We start from the raw sequence: 19,408 nt of genomic DNA on the forward strand, positions 1-19,408 counted from the left end.
CCCCTACCGTTTGACAGTGTGTACTGCGCTTTAACCACTGATCGGTGTGCGTGTTTCAAGGTGCTGGACTGGATAGAAAACCACGGTGAGGCCTTCCTCAGTAAGCACACAGGCGTGGGAAAGTCTTTGCACAGAGCCCGGGCGCTGCAGAAGAGACATGAAGACTTTGAGGAGGTTGCACAGGTGAGTTTTTATCCAGACCGACTAATGCCTTTACAAGCAAAACCACAAATCTTCATCTGGTGTCGCAGAGTGCTTGTTCTAGGCATCAAGCCCACATTTTTGTGTAAAACACATTCAGGCACATGCAAGTCTGAAAGCGATATTCCCTTTTGTAAACATGACATCAAGCATCCCGACACGAAATGTGGGTAATTGCAGAAGACGGATGAGTCATGAATGACCTCGGTTTGACACCGACAGACTAAAGAGCGGTTAGCTGTTTCAGTCGAGTGCGGGAGATGCTCGGATTTTGAACATGTATAATGTTGACATTTCAGAACACCTACACCAATGCTGACAAGTTGCTAGAGGCAGCGGAGCAGCTGGCCCAGACCGGAGAATGCGACCCAGAGGAGATTTATCAAGCAGCCCACCAGCTAGAAGATCGCATCCAGGACTTTGTGCGACGCGTCGAGCAGCGTAAAGTCCTGCTGGACATGTCCGTTGCCTTCCACACACATGTCAAAGAGGTGCGTACCCTCTCCTCCCCTCTCCTCTTCTCTCCTTATTACTGTTTTGATTTGACTCCTTTGTTTTCCAACAGCTAATATCAGATGGTACTACAAGAACCCAGTAGCCAGTTAATGAATTACTTTACAGCTTCTCATCATTTGTGGGAGAATTAACAATGGAAAGTAAAATCCTTCGACATATCTTTTTTTTTAACCGTCAAGAACCGATTCATTCATTTTTTTTCTGCTGATTTCTGCCAGCAAAGACTAAATCCAAAAGGGGTTTTTTGCTTCTGTTTGGCTTCTCCCTTTGCCAGGTAACCAGCAATCAGGCAGTGCCCACTTCCACCGCGTCCTTCAAATCTGTTGTCGGCAGTTAAACATAGAAATCTCTACTCAACCGCGACTGAATAAGTTCCCTCGTGTTTCTGTAACAACAGCTGAAATGCCACAAATTTGGATGTTTTTAACCGTTGAAGTTTCCAAATGCTGCGACACAGGAGCCGCGCACGCAGTCATCAAGTTTGTTTGTGTAAAGGAACATCATTCTTCAAAAAAAAAAAGAAAAAAAAGAAAAGAGAAAGCTCCTGCCATAATCATTGTGTCCTCCCTGTGCAAACATCAGCCTGTCTCTGTTGTGCACTCGTGTATATTAAACAAATTAAAGGCAGTGAGACTTCATCTGACTTCTCCTCCACTTTAATAACAACCAACACGCCTTCTTTTTTTTTTCTCCTTAGAATTTACCTTCATGTTATTGACTGTTCCGCCACCTTAATCTCATACATTGTACGTCTTTTGACCGTCAAAATGAACCTCTCTCACGACCGACAAAGCGCTGCGCTCTGCGTGTGCTAACACTGCATCCTGTTTACATAGACTGCATAGACGTAGAGACACTCAGGCACCGTGTTATTAATGAAGCTAGTCTTTAATGTCCATATGGACTAATCTCCTTCATCCCATCTGTCATCTCACAGTGGCTGCGTTAAACCATGTGTGTGTGCATGCGTGTGTTTGTGTGAATGTGTTCCACTATGTATGTATGTTTTTTTTTTCACGTGTGCATATGTTTGCTCCAGTGCATGTTTCCAATCTCCTGCCCAGCAATTCACCCTAAAGAGAGAGCAAGGGGCTTCATGTATATATTGTGCAATATCGTAGCTTGATCTAAACTATCTGCAGCTGAACTTTAATAAAAATCTATTTCTTTAATAGTGAAATGTCTTATTTGATTGGTATCTGTGTCTATGTGGATGCCAGGTGATATGTAAAAAGTGGATGACGAGAGCGAAACCCAAAGTAGACGCGCTTTTCCTGCCAGCAGTGTGGGTGTTAGACGAAGACTGGGTGCCAGGGTCTCTCTCCTGCAGCACGGATCGTGTGCCAGGGCTTTAGCACGCTCAGCCAATTCACCCAGATGGCTAATCTGTTACAAAGATGACCATTCACAAAACACCAGCTTTGAGCAGAACGGGGGTTGGATTTGATTACCGGCTCGCATCTGCATTTTCTGACCGTCTATCTGGAGGCTTTTCAATGTTTAGCTTAAACTGCCGTGCGCCCGCCCCTTCCTGACCCTCCCAGCATGTGTCCGCTCATGGCTCCCTGTGTTTGTTTATTTATTTATTTTTTTTTAACTGGTTTGTCTTTTCTGTCAATCACTGTTAGCTGTGGACGTGGTTGGAGGAGCTGCAGAAGGAACTGCTGGATGACGTGTACGCAGAGTCTGTGGAGGCAGTGCAGGACCTGATCAAGCGATTCGGGCAGCAGCAGCAGACCACGTTGCAGGCGACTGTCAATGTTATCAAGGAGGGAGAGGACCTCATACAGCAGCTCAGGTGACCATCATAGTAATACTACAGCTAAGGAAATGTATAGGAAGGATATCCATACATATAAAGTAAACCAAACAAAAACAAAAAAAAAGACATCTTATCCCTGATCACAAATGCTCTGTACCTCCAATTCATATGTACACCGATCAGCTATAACATTAAAACCACTGATGACACTGAAGTGAAAATTACTGACCATCTTGATACAAATTCTGCTGGGAAATGTTTGAGCCTGGCATGCATGTAGCAGCTACCTAGACCAGACCAGACACCCCCACCCCATAATGAATGGCAAGCAGCCACACCCAGCAGGATGCAGCCTGACACAAAAAACAACTCAGGAACAACTCATGACCTTTAAATTCCCCTCGACCTCAAACTGATCACGTATCTGTGGGATGCACCGAGCAAGCCTCATCCACGGAGGCCCCTCGCCTCAACCCAGCCAGACACCACAGGACACCCTCAGAATGTTCTCTGATGAGTCACAACAGCGCACACACGGTATTAGGCAGGTGGTCATAATGTTATGCCTGATCATTGCATTTGACCTCACTTGTGTCCGCAGAGACTCGGCCATCTCCAGCAACAAGACTCCCCACAACAGCTCCATGGCCCACATCGAGAGCGTGCTGCAGCAGCTGGACGAGGCCCAGGGCCAGATGGAGGAGCTGTTCCAGGAGAGGAAGATCAAACTGGAGCTCTTCCTCCAGCTCCGCATCTTTGAGAGGGACGCGATTGATGTAAGTAGGCGAGGAAATGGAGTGGTGCGCAGTGAGTTTATTTTATTGATTTATTTTTGATTTACTTTATCCTGCAACATTTATTAAAAAAAGAAGAAAGAAAGGAAGGACAGGAAGATTTTCTGTCATAACTGACGGGACAAAAGTTGAGTATTCAACAATCAGAGGTGGACTCGAAAGCTGTAACATTCAGGAAGGTTTAGGATGAAAGGGACAAATTGAAGTGTAAAGAGCGAGCAAAGCTTAACGAGAAGCTTAGAAGAATCGAATGACATATCTATTTGGGCCTATTGGTAAAACAAAATGTGCTGTGACTCTGAGCTGATAGGCCTTTACACGGTAAAAAGAGGGATTCGGTCCTGTAGCGAGGCCCCTCGCTGGTTTAAAGCTCAGTTGACATCTCAGCAATACTCTCACATGTGCTACATTAAAAAAGGTTTTAGTTCCACTCGATGCATCTCACCCACTGGCTCGCTCCGTTCGCGCCCCCCACCTCACCCCCCCACCCTCACAGGCAAGCGGTTTGCTTCATTGTATCTGCTTAGCATCCCACTGCGAGGGTGAATGCGCTTCTCAGCTGGTGCTCAGATATGATGACTGCTCTTTGTAAACATTTTTTCATGTTTCTCGTTATGTTTATCGCGGCCATCAAATCGGATTTGTAAAGCCGTATCGCGTTGACAGATGAATCACGCTCAGACACTTTGAAAGCAGAGGCGTGGAGCGGTGATATGGGCTCGCATTCATGAGGATAGCTTAACTAAAAAGAAGTGCTGTGGGAAGTAGACGTGGAAAACATGATGAATGGGACTATCTCTGCGGGGAAATGGTTTTCAGTTACAGTCCTATCACTAGCGTGGCTCTGCAGATGACAATGTGAGCGTTGGTTGCCCAGCTGGATAAGTTTGGACCTTCACAGCCATGTAAGCCCAGAGGAGGAACCGTAATGGTTCTGATGATCTCTTGACTTCTCCTGTGTGCGTAATTGTAGGCCAAGCACCACTAGTTTGTGTTAATGACCAGATCATTATGTAATTATGTACCAAGAGCACACATAGCTGTGTACAGCTGCTGTTTTCACCTGCTAATGACTGTGTTGTGTTTAGTGTATGGTGTTTTACCGAATTAATCTCCATGTGTGCTAACAGAAGGTCTGCGGTTGCTTTCAGTGCTGTTTTGTCTTGTTAAGACCAATGAAACAGTCTCACATTAGCCCTGCGTGTCAGGTATGGAAGTCGCGGAGGATCTCTTAATCACCCATGTTGAACTCTGAAGTACACACACACAGGCCCTGGATTAATATGACACAGTGCTCGAGCATGAAGATGGGTGGAGGAGGCATTTATTTTCTTCCACTCCCTTTTTTTTTTCCGTTTCCACCCATGCACCGTGACACTCCCTCCCAGCTTTACTGACGGGGGATTGGATGTGAGGTGAGGGCACGGGTTGAGGTGAGACACAAACTCGTGCCTCAGTGCTTTCCACTCCCGACCATAAGCACAACACCGAGTAAAGGAGTAGCTGAAGGGGAGGATTCTCCACTGAGTTAGGGTTCTCCATCCTGGTAGATGAGGGAAATGGTCTTTGTGCACACAGATGGCATTTTACTTAACTGTAAGAGGAGAGGAAAGCAGAGTGCAAATGAGTACTTGGTAAGTTTAACCCTTTAACATTCCTCTTGTATCGTATAAGGAAGAGCAGTATCTTTGTGAGCCAATCAGAGTTCTGTCTGTACATGAGTTGTGTTTGGTTTGGTTATTTTCTTCTGATTTCACTGGTAAAAGTCATTATAGGATTCAACCATCACAGAAGACACAGCCAACACAGTTTTTCAAAAGAAAACAATTCAGGCGAACCAAACAATTTCTTATTTTTTAACTGTGTGCCAACTTTGGTTACTCAAGAACAATACCTGACTTTTGTGATAGAAACTTCTAGAGTCTTGGCTTTAAAAAAGAGACCAAGACCATTGCATGAGCTCCAAAATGTTTATGAACAGCATTCAGTTAACTTGCTGTTCGCTAATCTGTGTCCTAACCAAAAAAATGTAATGTACGACTTGTACACTTTTCAATATGGAGAGAATGATGTTCTTTTGATGTTCAAGTCCAAAGACCTGCTCTCTCCCTGATCCAGTTCTCTGCGGGGATCTGGTGTGTTATAATCCATAAGGTGAAAGAGCAGAAAGGCAGCAGGAAACTGAAAACTCTGCTTTATAGACATGATTTGCAGCTAAATATGTAGAAATCTGTCAAGGTGCTCCTCGTTGTTTGCCACCATAACCCCATGTTACTGATCACAGTGGTTAGCCACGGTGCTTGTTGAGTATGTACCAATATGTATGTAGCCACAGTTCGGTATAGTTAAATAGTCTTAGCTGCTAGCCGCTAGCTAGTTCTTTTGCAGTCTGCTGTTAATTGTTTTTACGAAAGTCCTGCACCATGATATCTGAAGTGGCATTGTGTTACTTCGAGAATCTTGGTACTTCGATTGATTTTTTTGCGTTGACTTGTTGACTTTGTGCGACACCGTTTTCAGTTCGTCCTTCTGTCTCACGAGGAACCTCACTGGACTTTTCTCTTGGCTCCATTTTCCCTCGTTGTTTGGAGTTCTTCCGAAGTACAGGAGAGCAGTTTGTGAATGAAGAGCGCAGCTGTAAAAGCATCTCCTTTTCATTCATGCACACAGATTGAATTTTACCCCTGACGGGAGTTACCCCTGCATGACATGTTGCGAATATACTGTACATAGACAGCCACTTGCGCGGTAACTTAAGTCACTCAGTGGTAGCCTCAGATTGATGGATGCTTTACATGCATTCGTCAGGTTACAGAACAGCTGAACATAGGACAGACACCTCTGGAGAGACTTGAAACTTTCACCCATGTCACTAAAGTAGGTGAGAGTCTGAATGTTGAAACTTATTTTGTCTTCATCAATCATGGTGTGGCTAGAATACTGTAAACGTCACTGATATTAAGATATGATTTCACGCAGTCTCAGTTCCTAGATAATAATAATACTGATTATAATTTAAAAAAAAACTTTAACAAAAGGACATTGTAATACACTTTGTTTCTAATGACTTCTTCTTAAAGGTTGAATACTATCTCAAGTCACAATAAATAAAGAGCATGCTTTGATTAACTCCATTTAGCCCAGAGGCTAATAAACTAAATGTGATTTATAAAAACAAACAAACTCCCAGACAGAATTAAATGGTGCCAGGAACAAGGTGCCCCTGGTATCATGATTCAGTCTGCGTGGGCAGTCGGAGACAAGTGCTGACATCTTAGTACATCTGCTCTGCCAGCCGGGCATTAACAGCGCAACGCGTTATCCATTATTATGGAAGTCGGGTACCGTGTTGTGTTACAGCAGGTAAACTGTCTGAGCTAATATTCAGGTATTGAAATTGGCTTATTCTTTCCTATTTACTCGTTTGAATGTTCATGCTGTGGAGAGAAAAAAAAACACCTTTCTTAGGTATCTTCTTTGGTTTTAGCAGTTTAATATTTGCACCTTGATGAGAGACCTTCGGCTGAAATTCATCCAGAGCCAAGTTTTCCATTTCACTTTCATATGAAATAAAAGATGCATGCAAGCGAGCTTTGACAGGGAAATACCTGGAGTTGTCAGCCGGGAACAAATTACTTGCGATAGGGTCAGCGCCAGCTCACTGCCATCAGTCAGTGTGTTTGAGAATGGGCGAATAAGAGGCAAGAGTTAAAGGTGTAGAAGAAATGCAGCCAGTCGCTAAAAACACCTAAATGTGTCTTTTATAGTAATGCTCTCCCCGTCTTTTTCCCTCCCCCACCCCCTCCCCCTCAGATTATCTCAGACCTGGAGTCATGGAACGAGGAATTATCTCAGCAGATGAGTGAGTTTGACACGGAGGACCTGACACTGGCAGAGCAGAGGCTACAGCATCATGCAGACAAGGCTCTCACTATGAACAACCTCACCTTCGACGTCATCCACCAGGGACAAGAGTTGCTGCAGTATGTCACAGAGGTGCAGGCATCCGGTGAGTGGGGGAATATAGAATATGGACCTGTGCTGCTTTCAAGCTGAATTTGATTGCACATATTTTAATCTCACAATTTCCAGTGCATGGCAGGACAAAAAACTAAGCCAGGAAGTCTGACATAAAATTGAGGCAAGGCGTTTAGCCTGTGGTATTGAACAATTTCTCGAATGAGAAACATGTAATTGAAGAAGTCAGCCAACTAAACAAACAAGCAAGAAGGGTTACAGTTGCTGTTTCAGAGCCTCAGAAAGTCTCTGCAAAGAGTGGATAACCACATGGAAGGATGTCCATCTCCATCAGGCCATTATGGTAAAACAGCCACATCTTAACCCACTTAACCCGAATTATTTAGGCAGCTTTTAAAGCAACTCTGGTTGTGTAGTCTGATGAGTAAAAGCAAAAAAAGAAACATTCTTGGCAGAAATTAAAGCACAACATCCATCTAATCCCATTCCTCAGGTGGAAGCATGGTGGAGACAGCATTATGCTATGGGAGCGTTCTTTATATTCTTTATATAAAACACTTTAACCTAAAGTATTTAAAAGGGAACTCATTGGCTTAACACCACAGCAGCTGAGTTCTTGCATGTCGCAGTTTGTTACTTTGTATTTATTTAGCACAGGCAAGATCTGTGAATGTACAGTACATACAACAACCATGTTCGGTATGATGAATCTGTAGAAACTGCACAGTCATTTTAATATTATCTTGGAAATAGCAGAGGCTCGTGTGTTAACTGTTGTAAATAATTCAAGGAGGAATTTTTTCCTGAGGGTAAAATGGGAGACAAATGAGGTGTTGGCCAGATGAGGGAACCTACGAGTCATTGTACTGTATGCACAAGAGCTACCTCTGTGTACTATGTACAATAGCTGGACATGCTACTAGCAGCTACACATATCAAGATAAGTTGCACTCACTTAATGGTTATTAAAATGTCACCTGTTCAAGTCCTCTATAAATCATTTAATGTGCTAAGTTTTTAACTGCCATTTCTGGCTTCTATAGATGCAGGTAAATGTGGCAAAAAGAACATTCATGAAGACACATTTATGTGTCTTTCTTTCAGTAATAACAGGTGTGTGGCATAATCACTATACAGAGCTCAATCAAACCTCGTCCGAGAAAGTATACCATGAAGAACATGCACAGAACATGCACAGATATATAAGCAATTGATCTTTGCAGGTGTGGAGCTGCTATGCGACAGAGATGTGGACATGGCCAAACGGGTCCAGGACCTGCTCGAGTTTCTCCACGAGAAGCAGCAGGAGCTGGACCTGGCAGCGGAGCAGCACAGGAGACACTTGGAGCAGTGTGTCCAGTTACGGCATCTGCAGGCTGAAGTCAAACAGGTACGTGCTTGGAGAGGGAAAGGTCACGACAGCGTAGCGGGGGAAATACGATAACACAGCAGAGGAGCAGCGACTGGAAGGTGTCAGAGGGATTTTAGAGAGCGCTCTAAAAGCACGGTACAAAAGACATAGGCTTTTTACTTATAAAAGACTGATCCCTGCTTTAGACTAACACTGAAAGCATTTACTGGCATTTGATTTAAATATTTTCACACATGAATGAACACAAATACATGCACCGAGGGTTATTTGTAATGTGTTTTTTTTTTTTTTCTCTCTCCTGAGACTGAGCCTAGGCTTATAAGTGGAAAGCCGTTCAGTCAGTTGCTACAGCATACCGTGATGTTACAGCAGCATGTGTTAGCCTGTGCTAAAAAGGCTACACTATGTGCTGTCTGTACATGATCATGGGTGGATGACTCATCCCGTGTCTCTCTCCGTCTTCGTTCTCCGTCTCACCTCCATGGTCTCTCTTTATGTCCTGGATGTTCAGCCAAAATGTAAAAAAAAGCCAGAAATACATTTCAGGGCTAATTGTTGGACAATGGAAATATTCAATTGGGCTTCAATCCACTATTAAAACTAAAATATACTGTATGAAATATGCGGATTTTGTTTTAATTTGTATCTGTTTGAACTAACCCAAACTTCCATTTGTTAAATGGTGAAAAAGTCCAGTTGAAGCAGAGATGATCTCATTCCATATGAATATTTTTGGTCTGGGCTGTAAATGGAAATCCTGTGCAAACGCAAACCAAAAAACAAATACGCTGGAAAGCGATTTCATATGGAGAAAAAAAAAAAACGTAGAATTCTTGTGCTTATTGAAGATCATCTCATCCAGCGGTCCCCTCCCAGTTTTCATTCGGTGGCTGAATACGATTACAGCAAGACAATCATGTGTGCTGAAATTTCGAAGCAAAACAAAAACAAAACGCGGAGGCAATTTTCACAACAAGGGCGCTCTCTCTCTCTCTCTCTCTCTCTCTCTCTCTCTCTCTCTCTCTCTCTCTCTCTCTCTCTCTCTCTCTCTCTCTCTCTCTCTCTCTCTCTCTCTCTGCAGCGATGCGGCCAAACAGGCTTTGTCCTTCAACTTGCACTACAATTAACGACTGATTGGGCAAAAAAAGTAGCAAAGCAGTAATGAAACTGAAACCAAAAACAACCAAAATCAGACCCAGGGAGAACCGCGGGCGTTTCAGATGTGCACTGATTAAACTGGTCTGACAGTGTCACGATAGTGCGATCTCAGCATGATGCTGTTTGTACTCTACCCCCCCCCCCCAGTAGTTACTGTTCATAGAGCAGAGTCATGCATGTCTATGCAACTACTAACAGTCATGTAAAAAAGGAACCGTTTTAAGCCAGAGCTGGTAAATGCTGTATTTCTGCTCATACTGCATTTCCAGCCTTCCATTCCTACACAAGCATAGCTATTACACTCCCTGCTCCGAACCCTGTGAAAGTAACTGTAAAACCAAAGCTGAGCACAACCATAATCTGGTAATTGCACCCTGTCTATTTGTGCTGCTGATTTATTTATAAATATTGCAGCCTTTCAGTCGTGGCCAGAGATTACAAGTGCACTAAATTTGCTATTGTTAGGCTTTCTGTATATAATTATGAAATGGCATAGCTTAAGAACAAGAATCGCGGATACAGCAAGAGTTCAATTGAAGAAAAAAGCAACTTGAGCGCAGTAAAGTGGTGTCTTTACAGCGGTTCTGATGACACACTGGAATATATTATGTATGACACTAGCAAGAGGAGATTATATATTATACTCTGTCATGGTGGTGATGACGTTCACGCAGGTTTTTCATTCGTACCGTTACGCCACATGCACATAAAATCTCACATTAAACAGCTTAACGTGCATACCTGTCCCTGTCCCGCCTCGGGACTTTTCAAGTGCAAAAAAAAAAAGCGTCAACCCCGTTGGAAGCTTCTCAGAAACAGGAGTCAGCGTCATGTTGCATCATCACTTCTGCCAAGATTAATTTGCAGTGCTGCCGTCATCCCACACAGCAGGTGTGCTAGCTGAGTCACTGAGAGGGGGAGTAGCGCTTCGAGAGGCTACCCTTTGGCTAGAAGTAGGCCAGCGAAATGTATGAGCAAATGGGATTTTGTGTGCATCTGTCTGCGAGGCGGGGAGGGAGTTAGATGAGGACATCAGGTGCAGACGGGAGGAAAGGGCAAAGTTAAGGAGGCGGGACTGAAGATGGGAACGGCGAGGATGCAAGGGCGTCACAGTCAGAGGGGCGAAAAGGAAATATATGACAGGAGGTGGCTATTAAGTGGCAAAGTGATAAAGGAGAAGGAAAGCAAACAGAAGGGCAAGAAGAGTAAGAAATTTGGGGATTAGTTTGCACAAATTATCATCTTGTACCTCTATGTAACCTTTGGGTGACACCTAAATCTAATAATAAAGTAATAAAAACTTGTTTGTGTTGTAGGTGCTGGGTTGGATCCGTAATGGCGAGTCGATGCTGAACGCCGGTCTCATCACAGCCAGTTCATTACAAGAGGCCGAACAGCTGCAAAAGGAGCACGAACAATTTCAACATGCAATAGAGGTAAATAAATAAATAAATAAAGTCATATTTCTTTCTATACCAGAGGAATCCAGTAATCCTTATCCACACGTTCAGTACTTTCAGTTGCATATTTCCTTCTTTTTCCTCCTTCTCTTTCATTTCTTGATTCTTCTATTGAAGTTATACACTTCGCTCCCCTTTTCCCTCATTTCTGGTTCCCTGTTGCTTCATTTCCCCCCGCCCCTTTTTTTTTTATTGCCTTTCCAAAACTCCTTTCAAATTCATATGTGCTCCGAGTCCCACCATAAGTCACACATGAAATGGAATTATGAATAACTAATATCTCTACCTCTCCCTGCTTACCTTTCTTCTTCATTTCCTTCTTCTCTTTACCTCTGATTATGCAAAGGGGGAAGGAATGGGGGGGAGGGCGGGGGTGCATTTCTTTGAACTCTTATCGAGACTAGCTCGTTTTAATGCGGGCCTCCGCCTGACCTACTTCTGCACAGCTCACGTCATACGCGGATTCGCAGTCAGACGAAAGACATTTCTGCCTGTGGTTGCTGCTTGCGTGCATTTTGACACACGTGGCGTGACTACGGTCCCCGGCGGTTGAAAAGAATAAATGCTGGAATGTCCACCTTGACCGTACACGGCAGGTTATGCCACACTAAGGTGGGAGGAAATCCTCCATTTCTCCTCCCTTTCGTGCTCCGAGTCCAACAGGGAGCAAACTCCTGAAAAATCACCGCCTGATATTGTCTTTTCCTTTTCCCCCAAATCTCATTTCCTCTGGAGAACGCTCTCTGTAGGGCAATCTTTATGACGCAGCTATAATCAGACACTGCTTTCATTTGTTTTTAGCCTTTGCTCTGTTGCTCCCCACTCCTGAAAGCTCTGCCAAACTGCCCGGCAGTGTCAAAAGGAAGCTGAGGCTGGATTTTCAAAGCAGTCACTGTGATATACAGATTTCATATGCTTTTTAAAATTGTTTTTTTAATCTCCTCCTCATTCACCGTACAGAAAACACATCAGAGTGCGCTGCAGGTACAGCAGAAGGCAGAGGCCCTACTCCAGGCCAACCATTATGACATGGATATGATCAGAGACTGCGCAGAAAAGGTACCGTTGAGTTATTGTCTCTAAGGGTAACCAAGAAAATAATATTTCTACTTTTTAAGGCTGTGAGTGTCAAACTGATTTCTGTTGTTGTTCTATGGTTTGAAGGTGGCAGACCACTGGCAGCAGCTGATGCTGAAGATGGAGGACAGGCTTAAGCTGGTTAATGCTTCGGTGGCCTTCTACAAGACGTCTGAACAGGTATTGCGAAGGCCTTGGTTTGAACAGAAAGACGGGGACGGCGCGGCGGGGTAATAACTGTTTGGTAAACTGTACACTGTGCCGTCTGTGTCTCAGGTGTGCAGTGTGTTAGAAAGCCTTGAGCAGGAGTACAAGAGAGAAGAAGACTGGTGCGGCGGAGCTGATAAACTGGGCCCGAACAGCGAGTCGGACCACGTCACTCCCATGATCAGCAAACATCTGGAGCAGAAGGAAGCCTTCCTCAAGGTGACATAGAAGCGATTTTGGATTAAAAGCCATTTTTCAGGCGTTGCATCAGTCTTTAACTTTGTTGTCTTCTTTCTGCGCACTTTCAGGCTTGCACATTAGCCAGACGTAATGCTGATGTTTTCTTGAAGTACCTGCACAGAAACAGCGTCAACATGCCCGGCATGTTGTCCCACGTCAAAGCTCCGGAGACTCAGGTTAAGAGTAAGTAAACGGCTCCGTGTGGTAACCTCACTTCATGGTTACAAAGGGTTGTTAAAAAGTTGTTGAACTGTACAGTAGAGTGAAAAAAAGCATCCTGATTAAACAAAGCGCTTTTGTTTTTGTTTCATCAGATATCTTGAATGAGCTGCTGCAGAGAGAGAACAGAGTGCTCCACTTCTGGACCATGCGGAAGCGCAGGCTGGACCAGTGCCAGCAGTATGTGGTGTTTGAACGCAGTGCCAAACAGGTGTGTGCTTGTGTGCCTGTACATTGATGTGTGTGTGTTGGGGTTAATTTAGTAAAACCAAGTCTCCACTCTGATAAATGTTTGCCTTTTGTTTCGAGTCTAAGTGCATCAGCACAATGACTTACAGCTGCAACTTCCATCTTGTTTTCTCTCTCTTTTTAATAAAACACGCAGCCACTGCTTCTTTCTAATGATACATTTCAAGAAGTACTGGAAGTGATGTAACCGGGCAGACGTTTGCAAAAAAAAAAAATGACATTTAAACACGGCTATCATTATGTGGCTCAGTAAATTTAACGACCACGTTCAGTACAAAGCATTTCCAGAAATATTTCTCCAACCATTCATTTCCCCCCCCTTCAGGCGCTACTGAACATGTCAAACTCTGAGGTTTTGATTAGAAAGCTTTTCTATGTTTCAAGTCAGGAGGACACTCCGTGCTTTTCGCAGTCGAACAAGTCTTGGCTCAGTTATCGTTCAAAAATTCACGGATCCACGAGGAGGGTTCGAGTCGAATGTGTTTACAGGCTCCTCAAACCGAGCCGACATCCGGAGTGTTTTATTTAAACACGACTTTGACTGCGGGAAACTGTGGAAAGTCAAAAAGCCAAAGCGAGTTAGAATCTGTGGCACTAAAGCACATAAATCTGAGGTCCAGGGTACCTCTAGCTGTTTATCACAGGACACTTGGCTCCCTCTAGTGGTGATTGGATGTCACGGCGCATGCACGGAGCAGTTGGCTTAGCCAATAAAATCAAATGACATCATACACGTTTCTAGGACACGGCTATTCTAGGGCTATCCAGGTTTTATCCCTGGGGCCTGAATGTTTTTTGGTCGCACAGTTTGACTGGACCAGTTCTGCCACTTGCTGGTCAGGGAGGTGTCACCCGCAGGCTCTGGTTTGAATTACGAAAACCATAAAAAGAGGAGAAAATAAGAAGGGCATTTTGAAAGTGAATGCCGTGAAAGTGGTTGCTTCTCCATTGCAAACAGGGAAAACATAATTCCAGTGACATACAGGTGTTTGTAAAAACCATGGATTTCAGCTTTCCCGAACTCCTACATGCTTAGATTAAATTCTTGTCTGAGCTGAAAGTCAAAGAAATGTCTCATGCGATCGGAGCGGATGCACGGCTTCGATTGTGTTCACTGTCCCCTTAATTTCGTCGCCGCTCTGAGACTTTCAAGCTTCCGATTTGGATATTTTAACAGGGGCCGCGTCCCATTGTGTGACCAAAGTCCCTGCAGTGTCTGTGTACTCACTCGCGATTGGTTGTTTCCTCAGGCCCTGGAGTGGATCCATGACACTGGGGAGTTTTACCTATCCACACACACATCCACCGGCTCCAGCATCCATCACACACAGGAGCTACTGAAAGAGCACGAAGACTTCCAGATCACAGCGAAGGTATGAGCGTGTGTTTATTCACCTATAAAAAATTTAAAACAAACGTGGAAGGATAGGTGTGTATTTTCCGGTTTGTTGCGCTGCCTGATGTGTTGTGTGTGTGTTTGAACAGTCCTCCACTCTGCCGTGAGGCCCATTCCCAGGGCGGCGTATTGTCCTGGTCCCTCTTTGCTGTGTCACTGTCATTGTGTTAGGGAACACGCTATTGTGTCCATCAAGCAACACGCTGGCTCCTAACTCCCTCTATCTCTCTTGTCTACCTTTTCCTCTACGCCGGCTCCGCCTCCCTCTGTCCGTCTCTCCCTCTCTGCCCGTCCCCTCCCTACCTAAATGTCTCTCCCATTGACAGCAAACCAAAGAGCGGGTAAAGCTGTTGATCCAGCTGGCGGATGGGTTTTGTGACAAGGGCCACGCCCATGCGCTAGAGATAAAGAAATGGGTGTCCTCTGTGGACAAGCGCTACAGGGACTTCTCTCTCCGTATGGACAAATACCGAACCTGCCTGGAAACGGCTCTCGGCATCTCGTCCGACTCGAACAAGGCTGTGAGTGCTCGCGCTAATAATGTTTGCCACTTTTAAACGTGTTTTCGGAGATAACTTTTGTCCTCAAGCTTTTCTCTTTTTTTTGTTTTTTTGTAATCATTACAACCTTAAATGACCATACAACCTTGATTTCTTTACATTTTTTTGGACTGTGTGCACCAGTCCGCTAGGGAAATATTGGACACCTTCTGTCGGTGCTTGTTCCAGCTTAAAGTCTTTCTGCTAAGAGGAGGCGAATGCGCCCCACACTGGTGTGTTGACTGCTGAGTGACCGTCCAATGTGTTTTCAGAGCAAAGAGCTGCAACTGGACATCATCCCGGCCAGTGCTCCGGGGTCAGAGGTCAAACTGAGGGACGCCGCACACGAGCTCAATGAGGAAAAGAGGAAGTCGGCACGGAGGAAAGAGTAAGAGTTGCAATGAGTAGTTTGGTCACGTCCAGCGAACGTATGGAGACTTGTTGCTTCTCAGTCGGATTTACAGCTTTCATTCCGTGTTGTTAGAGTTTAATGTCAAATGTGCCAGAGAACATGAGCGCATCATAGTGACTAGAAATCTTCAAATCCAGTCCAGCATATATGAACAAATGGTGATGGAGCAGAGGAGTTGTAATTTACTTTAAGGGCGTCCAACGTGAAAAAGAACATTTGTGATGCTGTGTAGAATATCAGTGTAAATGGTTTATGAAGGAAGTCCATACAGAAGGGGAGTCATGAGCAGCCTGTAAATTACAGTACATAATACTCTCACACCCCTTACTGTAAATGAGCCATGAGGGAGTTGTAATGCGTCCACCCCACAGCAGCAGCGCTGTATTTATCTCACCTCTGCGCCTCGAGGACTTGCTGCTTGGGACCAATTCATAGTGATACACTGATCTCTAAAATGGTAGCGCCTATTGTAACGACAGGCCTTTTGTGACTGCAGGTCAAAATGTGAAAGCCACGGGTTCTATATTTCAATGTCGACTTAATATCTCGTGTGTTAATATTAATAAATGAACTTGACACGCATCACTGTAGCTGCAAAAAAAAAAAAAAAAGAAGTAGAACCTGTAAAGTGAGTAAAATCTTTGAAGATACTAGCTTTTAGTTGCCTCTGAGGATTTATTCTCATCACCTGTAGACATCTAACACAGATTTTAACGTGTATTTGGTCAGCTGTTTCCCCCTAACACGTCTCATTGTGCACTTTCTTTCAGATTTATAATGGCTGAGCTGATTCAAACAGAGAAAGCCTATGTCAGAGATCTGCGAGAGTGTATGGATGTAAGTTCTGTAGAAGACGTAGAAAAAATGCACAATTTCTTCTTCTTTCAACCTTGAAATATGATGTTTTTTCTTCTTCAGGCAGTTATTTCTCTAGTTATTTAATTAATTGTGCCGTGTCTGTGCAGACCTACCTGTGGGAGATGACCAGCGGCGTGGAGGAGATTCCTCCCGGCATCGTCAACAAGGAGCACATCATCTTTGGGAACATGCAGGACCTTTACGAGTTTCATCACAAGTCAGTGATCTGCACCGTCCTGTGTTCTTACCATCCACATCAGATAATTAAGTTGAAAGTTATACATTTCCAAGCAGAAATCTTTGTGTGAGCAGCAGTGACTGTGCAAATGTTGTTCCTCTAAATCCTTCCCCATCTGTACAGTATCTTCTTGAAGGAGTTGGAGAAGTATGAGCAGCTTCCAGAAGATGTTGGCCATTGTTTTGTAACCTGGGTGAGATACATGCTTTATATATAATGACTTTTACATTTCATCAACACTTTATTTCTATGTGATTATGTCTTTATTGTATGTAAACGACTCAGTAGGCCCATCAAATGTTGCATATGTTTCCTAATATTGTTGTTTAGCATCCATTCTCTTGATACTTCATTAGTAAAATACTAATACTAAAATACTAATGTCTCCTTAGGCTGATAAGTTCCAGATGTACGTGAACTACTGCAAGAACAAGCCAGACTCAACTCAGCTCATCCTGGAACACGCCGGACCCTACTTTGATGTAAGAAGTGCTTAATGTCTATTTTTGTGACTTGTGATGTAAGAGTTGAGGTAGGATGAGTGGTTTTCTTTTCAACATTTTCGTTTGATATGTGCTGAAGCGCATTGCTGCCACGCCAGAAAAAGAAAAGCAGATCCGATACGTGTTATAGTGTGACATAACTTCCTTTTACTTCGCACTTCTGGGGTCAATAACTCGCTAACGAATGTTAATGATGTTAAGACGCAGGCGATAATTGTTTCCTCTCGTGGTTACGTGTGCAATGAGCTGCAAACCAGTTTTTATGAAAACGAGCCGGCAAACAACATCAGTCTGGTCTCTATCCCAACACCCAACACGGAGAAAAGCAGCTAGAGAAATGTTCAATAACTTCACTAATATTCATTCATGTTGTTGCATAACAAAAAATACCATCAAAGCAATGCACTTCTGTAGATATTTGATATTCTCTCTCTTTAAAATATGTATTTGTTTAACACCCGTTGTGTCTTTGTAGAGTTTATGGGTTACAATAATGAAGACTGGCTTATGTAAGACACGTCTCTGTCTCTTTTTCACTTCACAGGAAATCCAACAAAGGCATCGCCTTGCCAACTCCATCTCCTCCTACCTGATCAAGCCGGTCCAGAGAATCACAAAATACCAGCTGCTTCTCAAGGTACAACGAGCGCTTTTAGTGAATCTGAAAGAAGAAACACTTGACCTGAGCCTGTTCACTTTGGTCTGCACGCGCAAGGCAGAGCGCAGGAACTTAAATCTTTTATTGAAATCGTTAAGTTGTTTGTTACATGTTTAGTGCGCCTCTGTTGTAGGAGTTGTTGACTTGCTGTGAGGAAGGAAAGGGTGAGATCAAGGATGGTCTTGAAGTTATGCTCAGTGTTCCCAAGAGGGCCAATGATGCCATGCACCTCTCCATGCTGGACGGTGGGTATTCGTGCACACACATGCACACGTGCACATTTGTACAGCTGTCTTAGTGAGGACATTCATTGACGTAAACAGCCTTGTAAAGAAGTGAGAACAGGCCAGAATGTCCTTACTTTGCACAAATATCCTCATGTCCTCAAAAAAGATGTACAAGTGCACACTGCTATTCTGCTATTCAGAATCCAAACTATATATATTTTTAGATACTCGCCTGCTCGCAGATCTAATCTGATTTTGCCAATGATGAAACTTTCTTTTTATAAAATGAAAAGATGTCCCTCACTTTCAGTAGTTATTGAGCACAAATTACTCATCTCTGTGACAGAAATAACACCCTTCACTTGACTTGTTTGCCACCCACAAACATATTTTAACAGCTGAAGTTGTCCTTTTCCTCCACTCTCTCGTTTTGACATCAGGGTTCGATGGGAACATTGACTCCCAGGGTGAGCTGATACTCCAAGAGTCCTTCCAGGTGTGGGATCCCAAGACCCTGATTAGGAAAGGCCGTGACCGCCACCTCTTCCTCTTCGAGATGTCCCTGGTGTTCAGTAAAGAGGTGAAAGACTCCAACGGGCGCAGCAAGTACCTCTACAAGAGCAAGCTCTTTGTAAGAAATGGACTGTTTTATCTGACCGTATTCCTAAAAAAAACCTTCATTATTTATTTTTGGCAAGCCACGTGTCATCTAAATGTTTCTCTACCGTCAGACGTCAGAACTTGGAGTGACCGAACACGTGGAGGGAGATCCTTGTAAGTTTGCCCTCTGGGTGGGAAGGACCCCGACCTCAGACAACAAGATTGTTCTCAAGGTAAGATTTTTATAGCAGAGATGACAGGGCAGCGATCATTACCTTCACATTCATATTTAGTGCTCATCTTTTATTTTGTGTTAATTGTTTTATGCTCGTACATGATTTAAATCAGGGGTCTTCACCGTTTTTCAGACCAAGGACCCCCGAAATGATGGAGAGATTAAGTAGGGACCACCTGCCCACTATATGTGTATGATAATACACCAGTTCAAAGGTTCAGTTTTTTATTTCAAACATGTTCAACAGCAGGGTGGCCGTGCAACTGCCATAAACAAACACACTTAAAAGCGAATCCAAACTTATTTGGTATTTTTTAGTCTTGTCTTGTTATCGCTTACCCGGCTTATCAGCTGCAGCGGCAGGTGGTCCTTCGCCATCGGACCAATCAAAGGGGATTTTTGAGCTGGAGGGTATGACTCCCGTGTCTGTGCACCTTTTTGTCCTAGAGACAAAGCGATCCATTTTGGCCTCAGTTGTTGGCTGATGGGAGTGAGCTTCACTGTTAGCT

General features: G+C 43.9%; 1 protein-coding gene across 7 annotated transcripts in view; it reads left to right on the forward strand.

Annotated features, from left to right (window-relative positions):
- Positions 1-19,408, forward strand: part of triob (trio Rho guanine nucleotide exchange factor b) — a 102,057-nt gene that overhangs the window by 55,190 nt on the left and 27,459 nt on the right. For all 7 annotated transcript variants that reach the window (XM_047598041.1, XM_047598042.1, XM_047598048.1 and 4 more), the window contains 23 exons: positions 61-183; positions 501-692; positions 2,346-2,515; positions 3,081-3,255; positions 7,087-7,282; positions 8,475-8,641; positions 11,098-11,217; positions 12,202-12,300; positions 12,406-12,498; positions 12,595-12,744; positions 12,834-12,948; positions 13,080-13,195; positions 14,484-14,606; positions 14,956-15,150; positions 15,441-15,556; positions 16,351-16,417; positions 16,546-16,655; positions 16,800-16,869; positions 17,069-17,158; positions 17,724-17,816; positions 17,971-18,082; positions 18,505-18,695; positions 18,796-18,897. In XM_047598041.1, the coding sequence (XP_047453997.1) occupies positions 61-183; positions 501-692; positions 2,346-2,515; positions 3,081-3,255; positions 7,087-7,282; positions 8,475-8,641; positions 11,098-11,217; positions 12,202-12,300; positions 12,406-12,498; positions 12,595-12,744; positions 12,834-12,948; positions 13,080-13,195; positions 14,484-14,606; positions 14,956-15,150; positions 15,441-15,556; positions 16,351-16,417; positions 16,546-16,655; positions 16,800-16,869; positions 17,069-17,158; positions 17,724-17,816; positions 17,971-18,082; positions 18,505-18,695; positions 18,796-18,897 (2,985 nt within the window). The remainder of the gene's footprint in view (positions 1-60; positions 184-500; positions 693-2,345; positions 2,516-3,080; positions 3,256-7,086; positions 7,283-8,474; positions 8,642-11,097; positions 11,218-12,201; positions 12,301-12,405; positions 12,499-12,594; positions 12,745-12,833; positions 12,949-13,079; positions 13,196-14,483; positions 14,607-14,955; positions 15,151-15,440; positions 15,557-16,350; positions 16,418-16,545; positions 16,656-16,799; positions 16,870-17,068; positions 17,159-17,723; positions 17,817-17,970; positions 18,083-18,504; positions 18,696-18,795; positions 18,898-19,408) is intronic.

This window comes from Mugil cephalus, chromosome 11 (genome assembly GCF_022458985.1).
Source record: "Mugil cephalus isolate CIBA_MC_2020 chromosome 11, CIBA_Mcephalus_1.1, whole genome shotgun sequence".
NCBI lineage: Eukaryota > Metazoa > Chordata > Actinopteri > Mugiliformes > Mugilidae > Mugil > Mugil cephalus.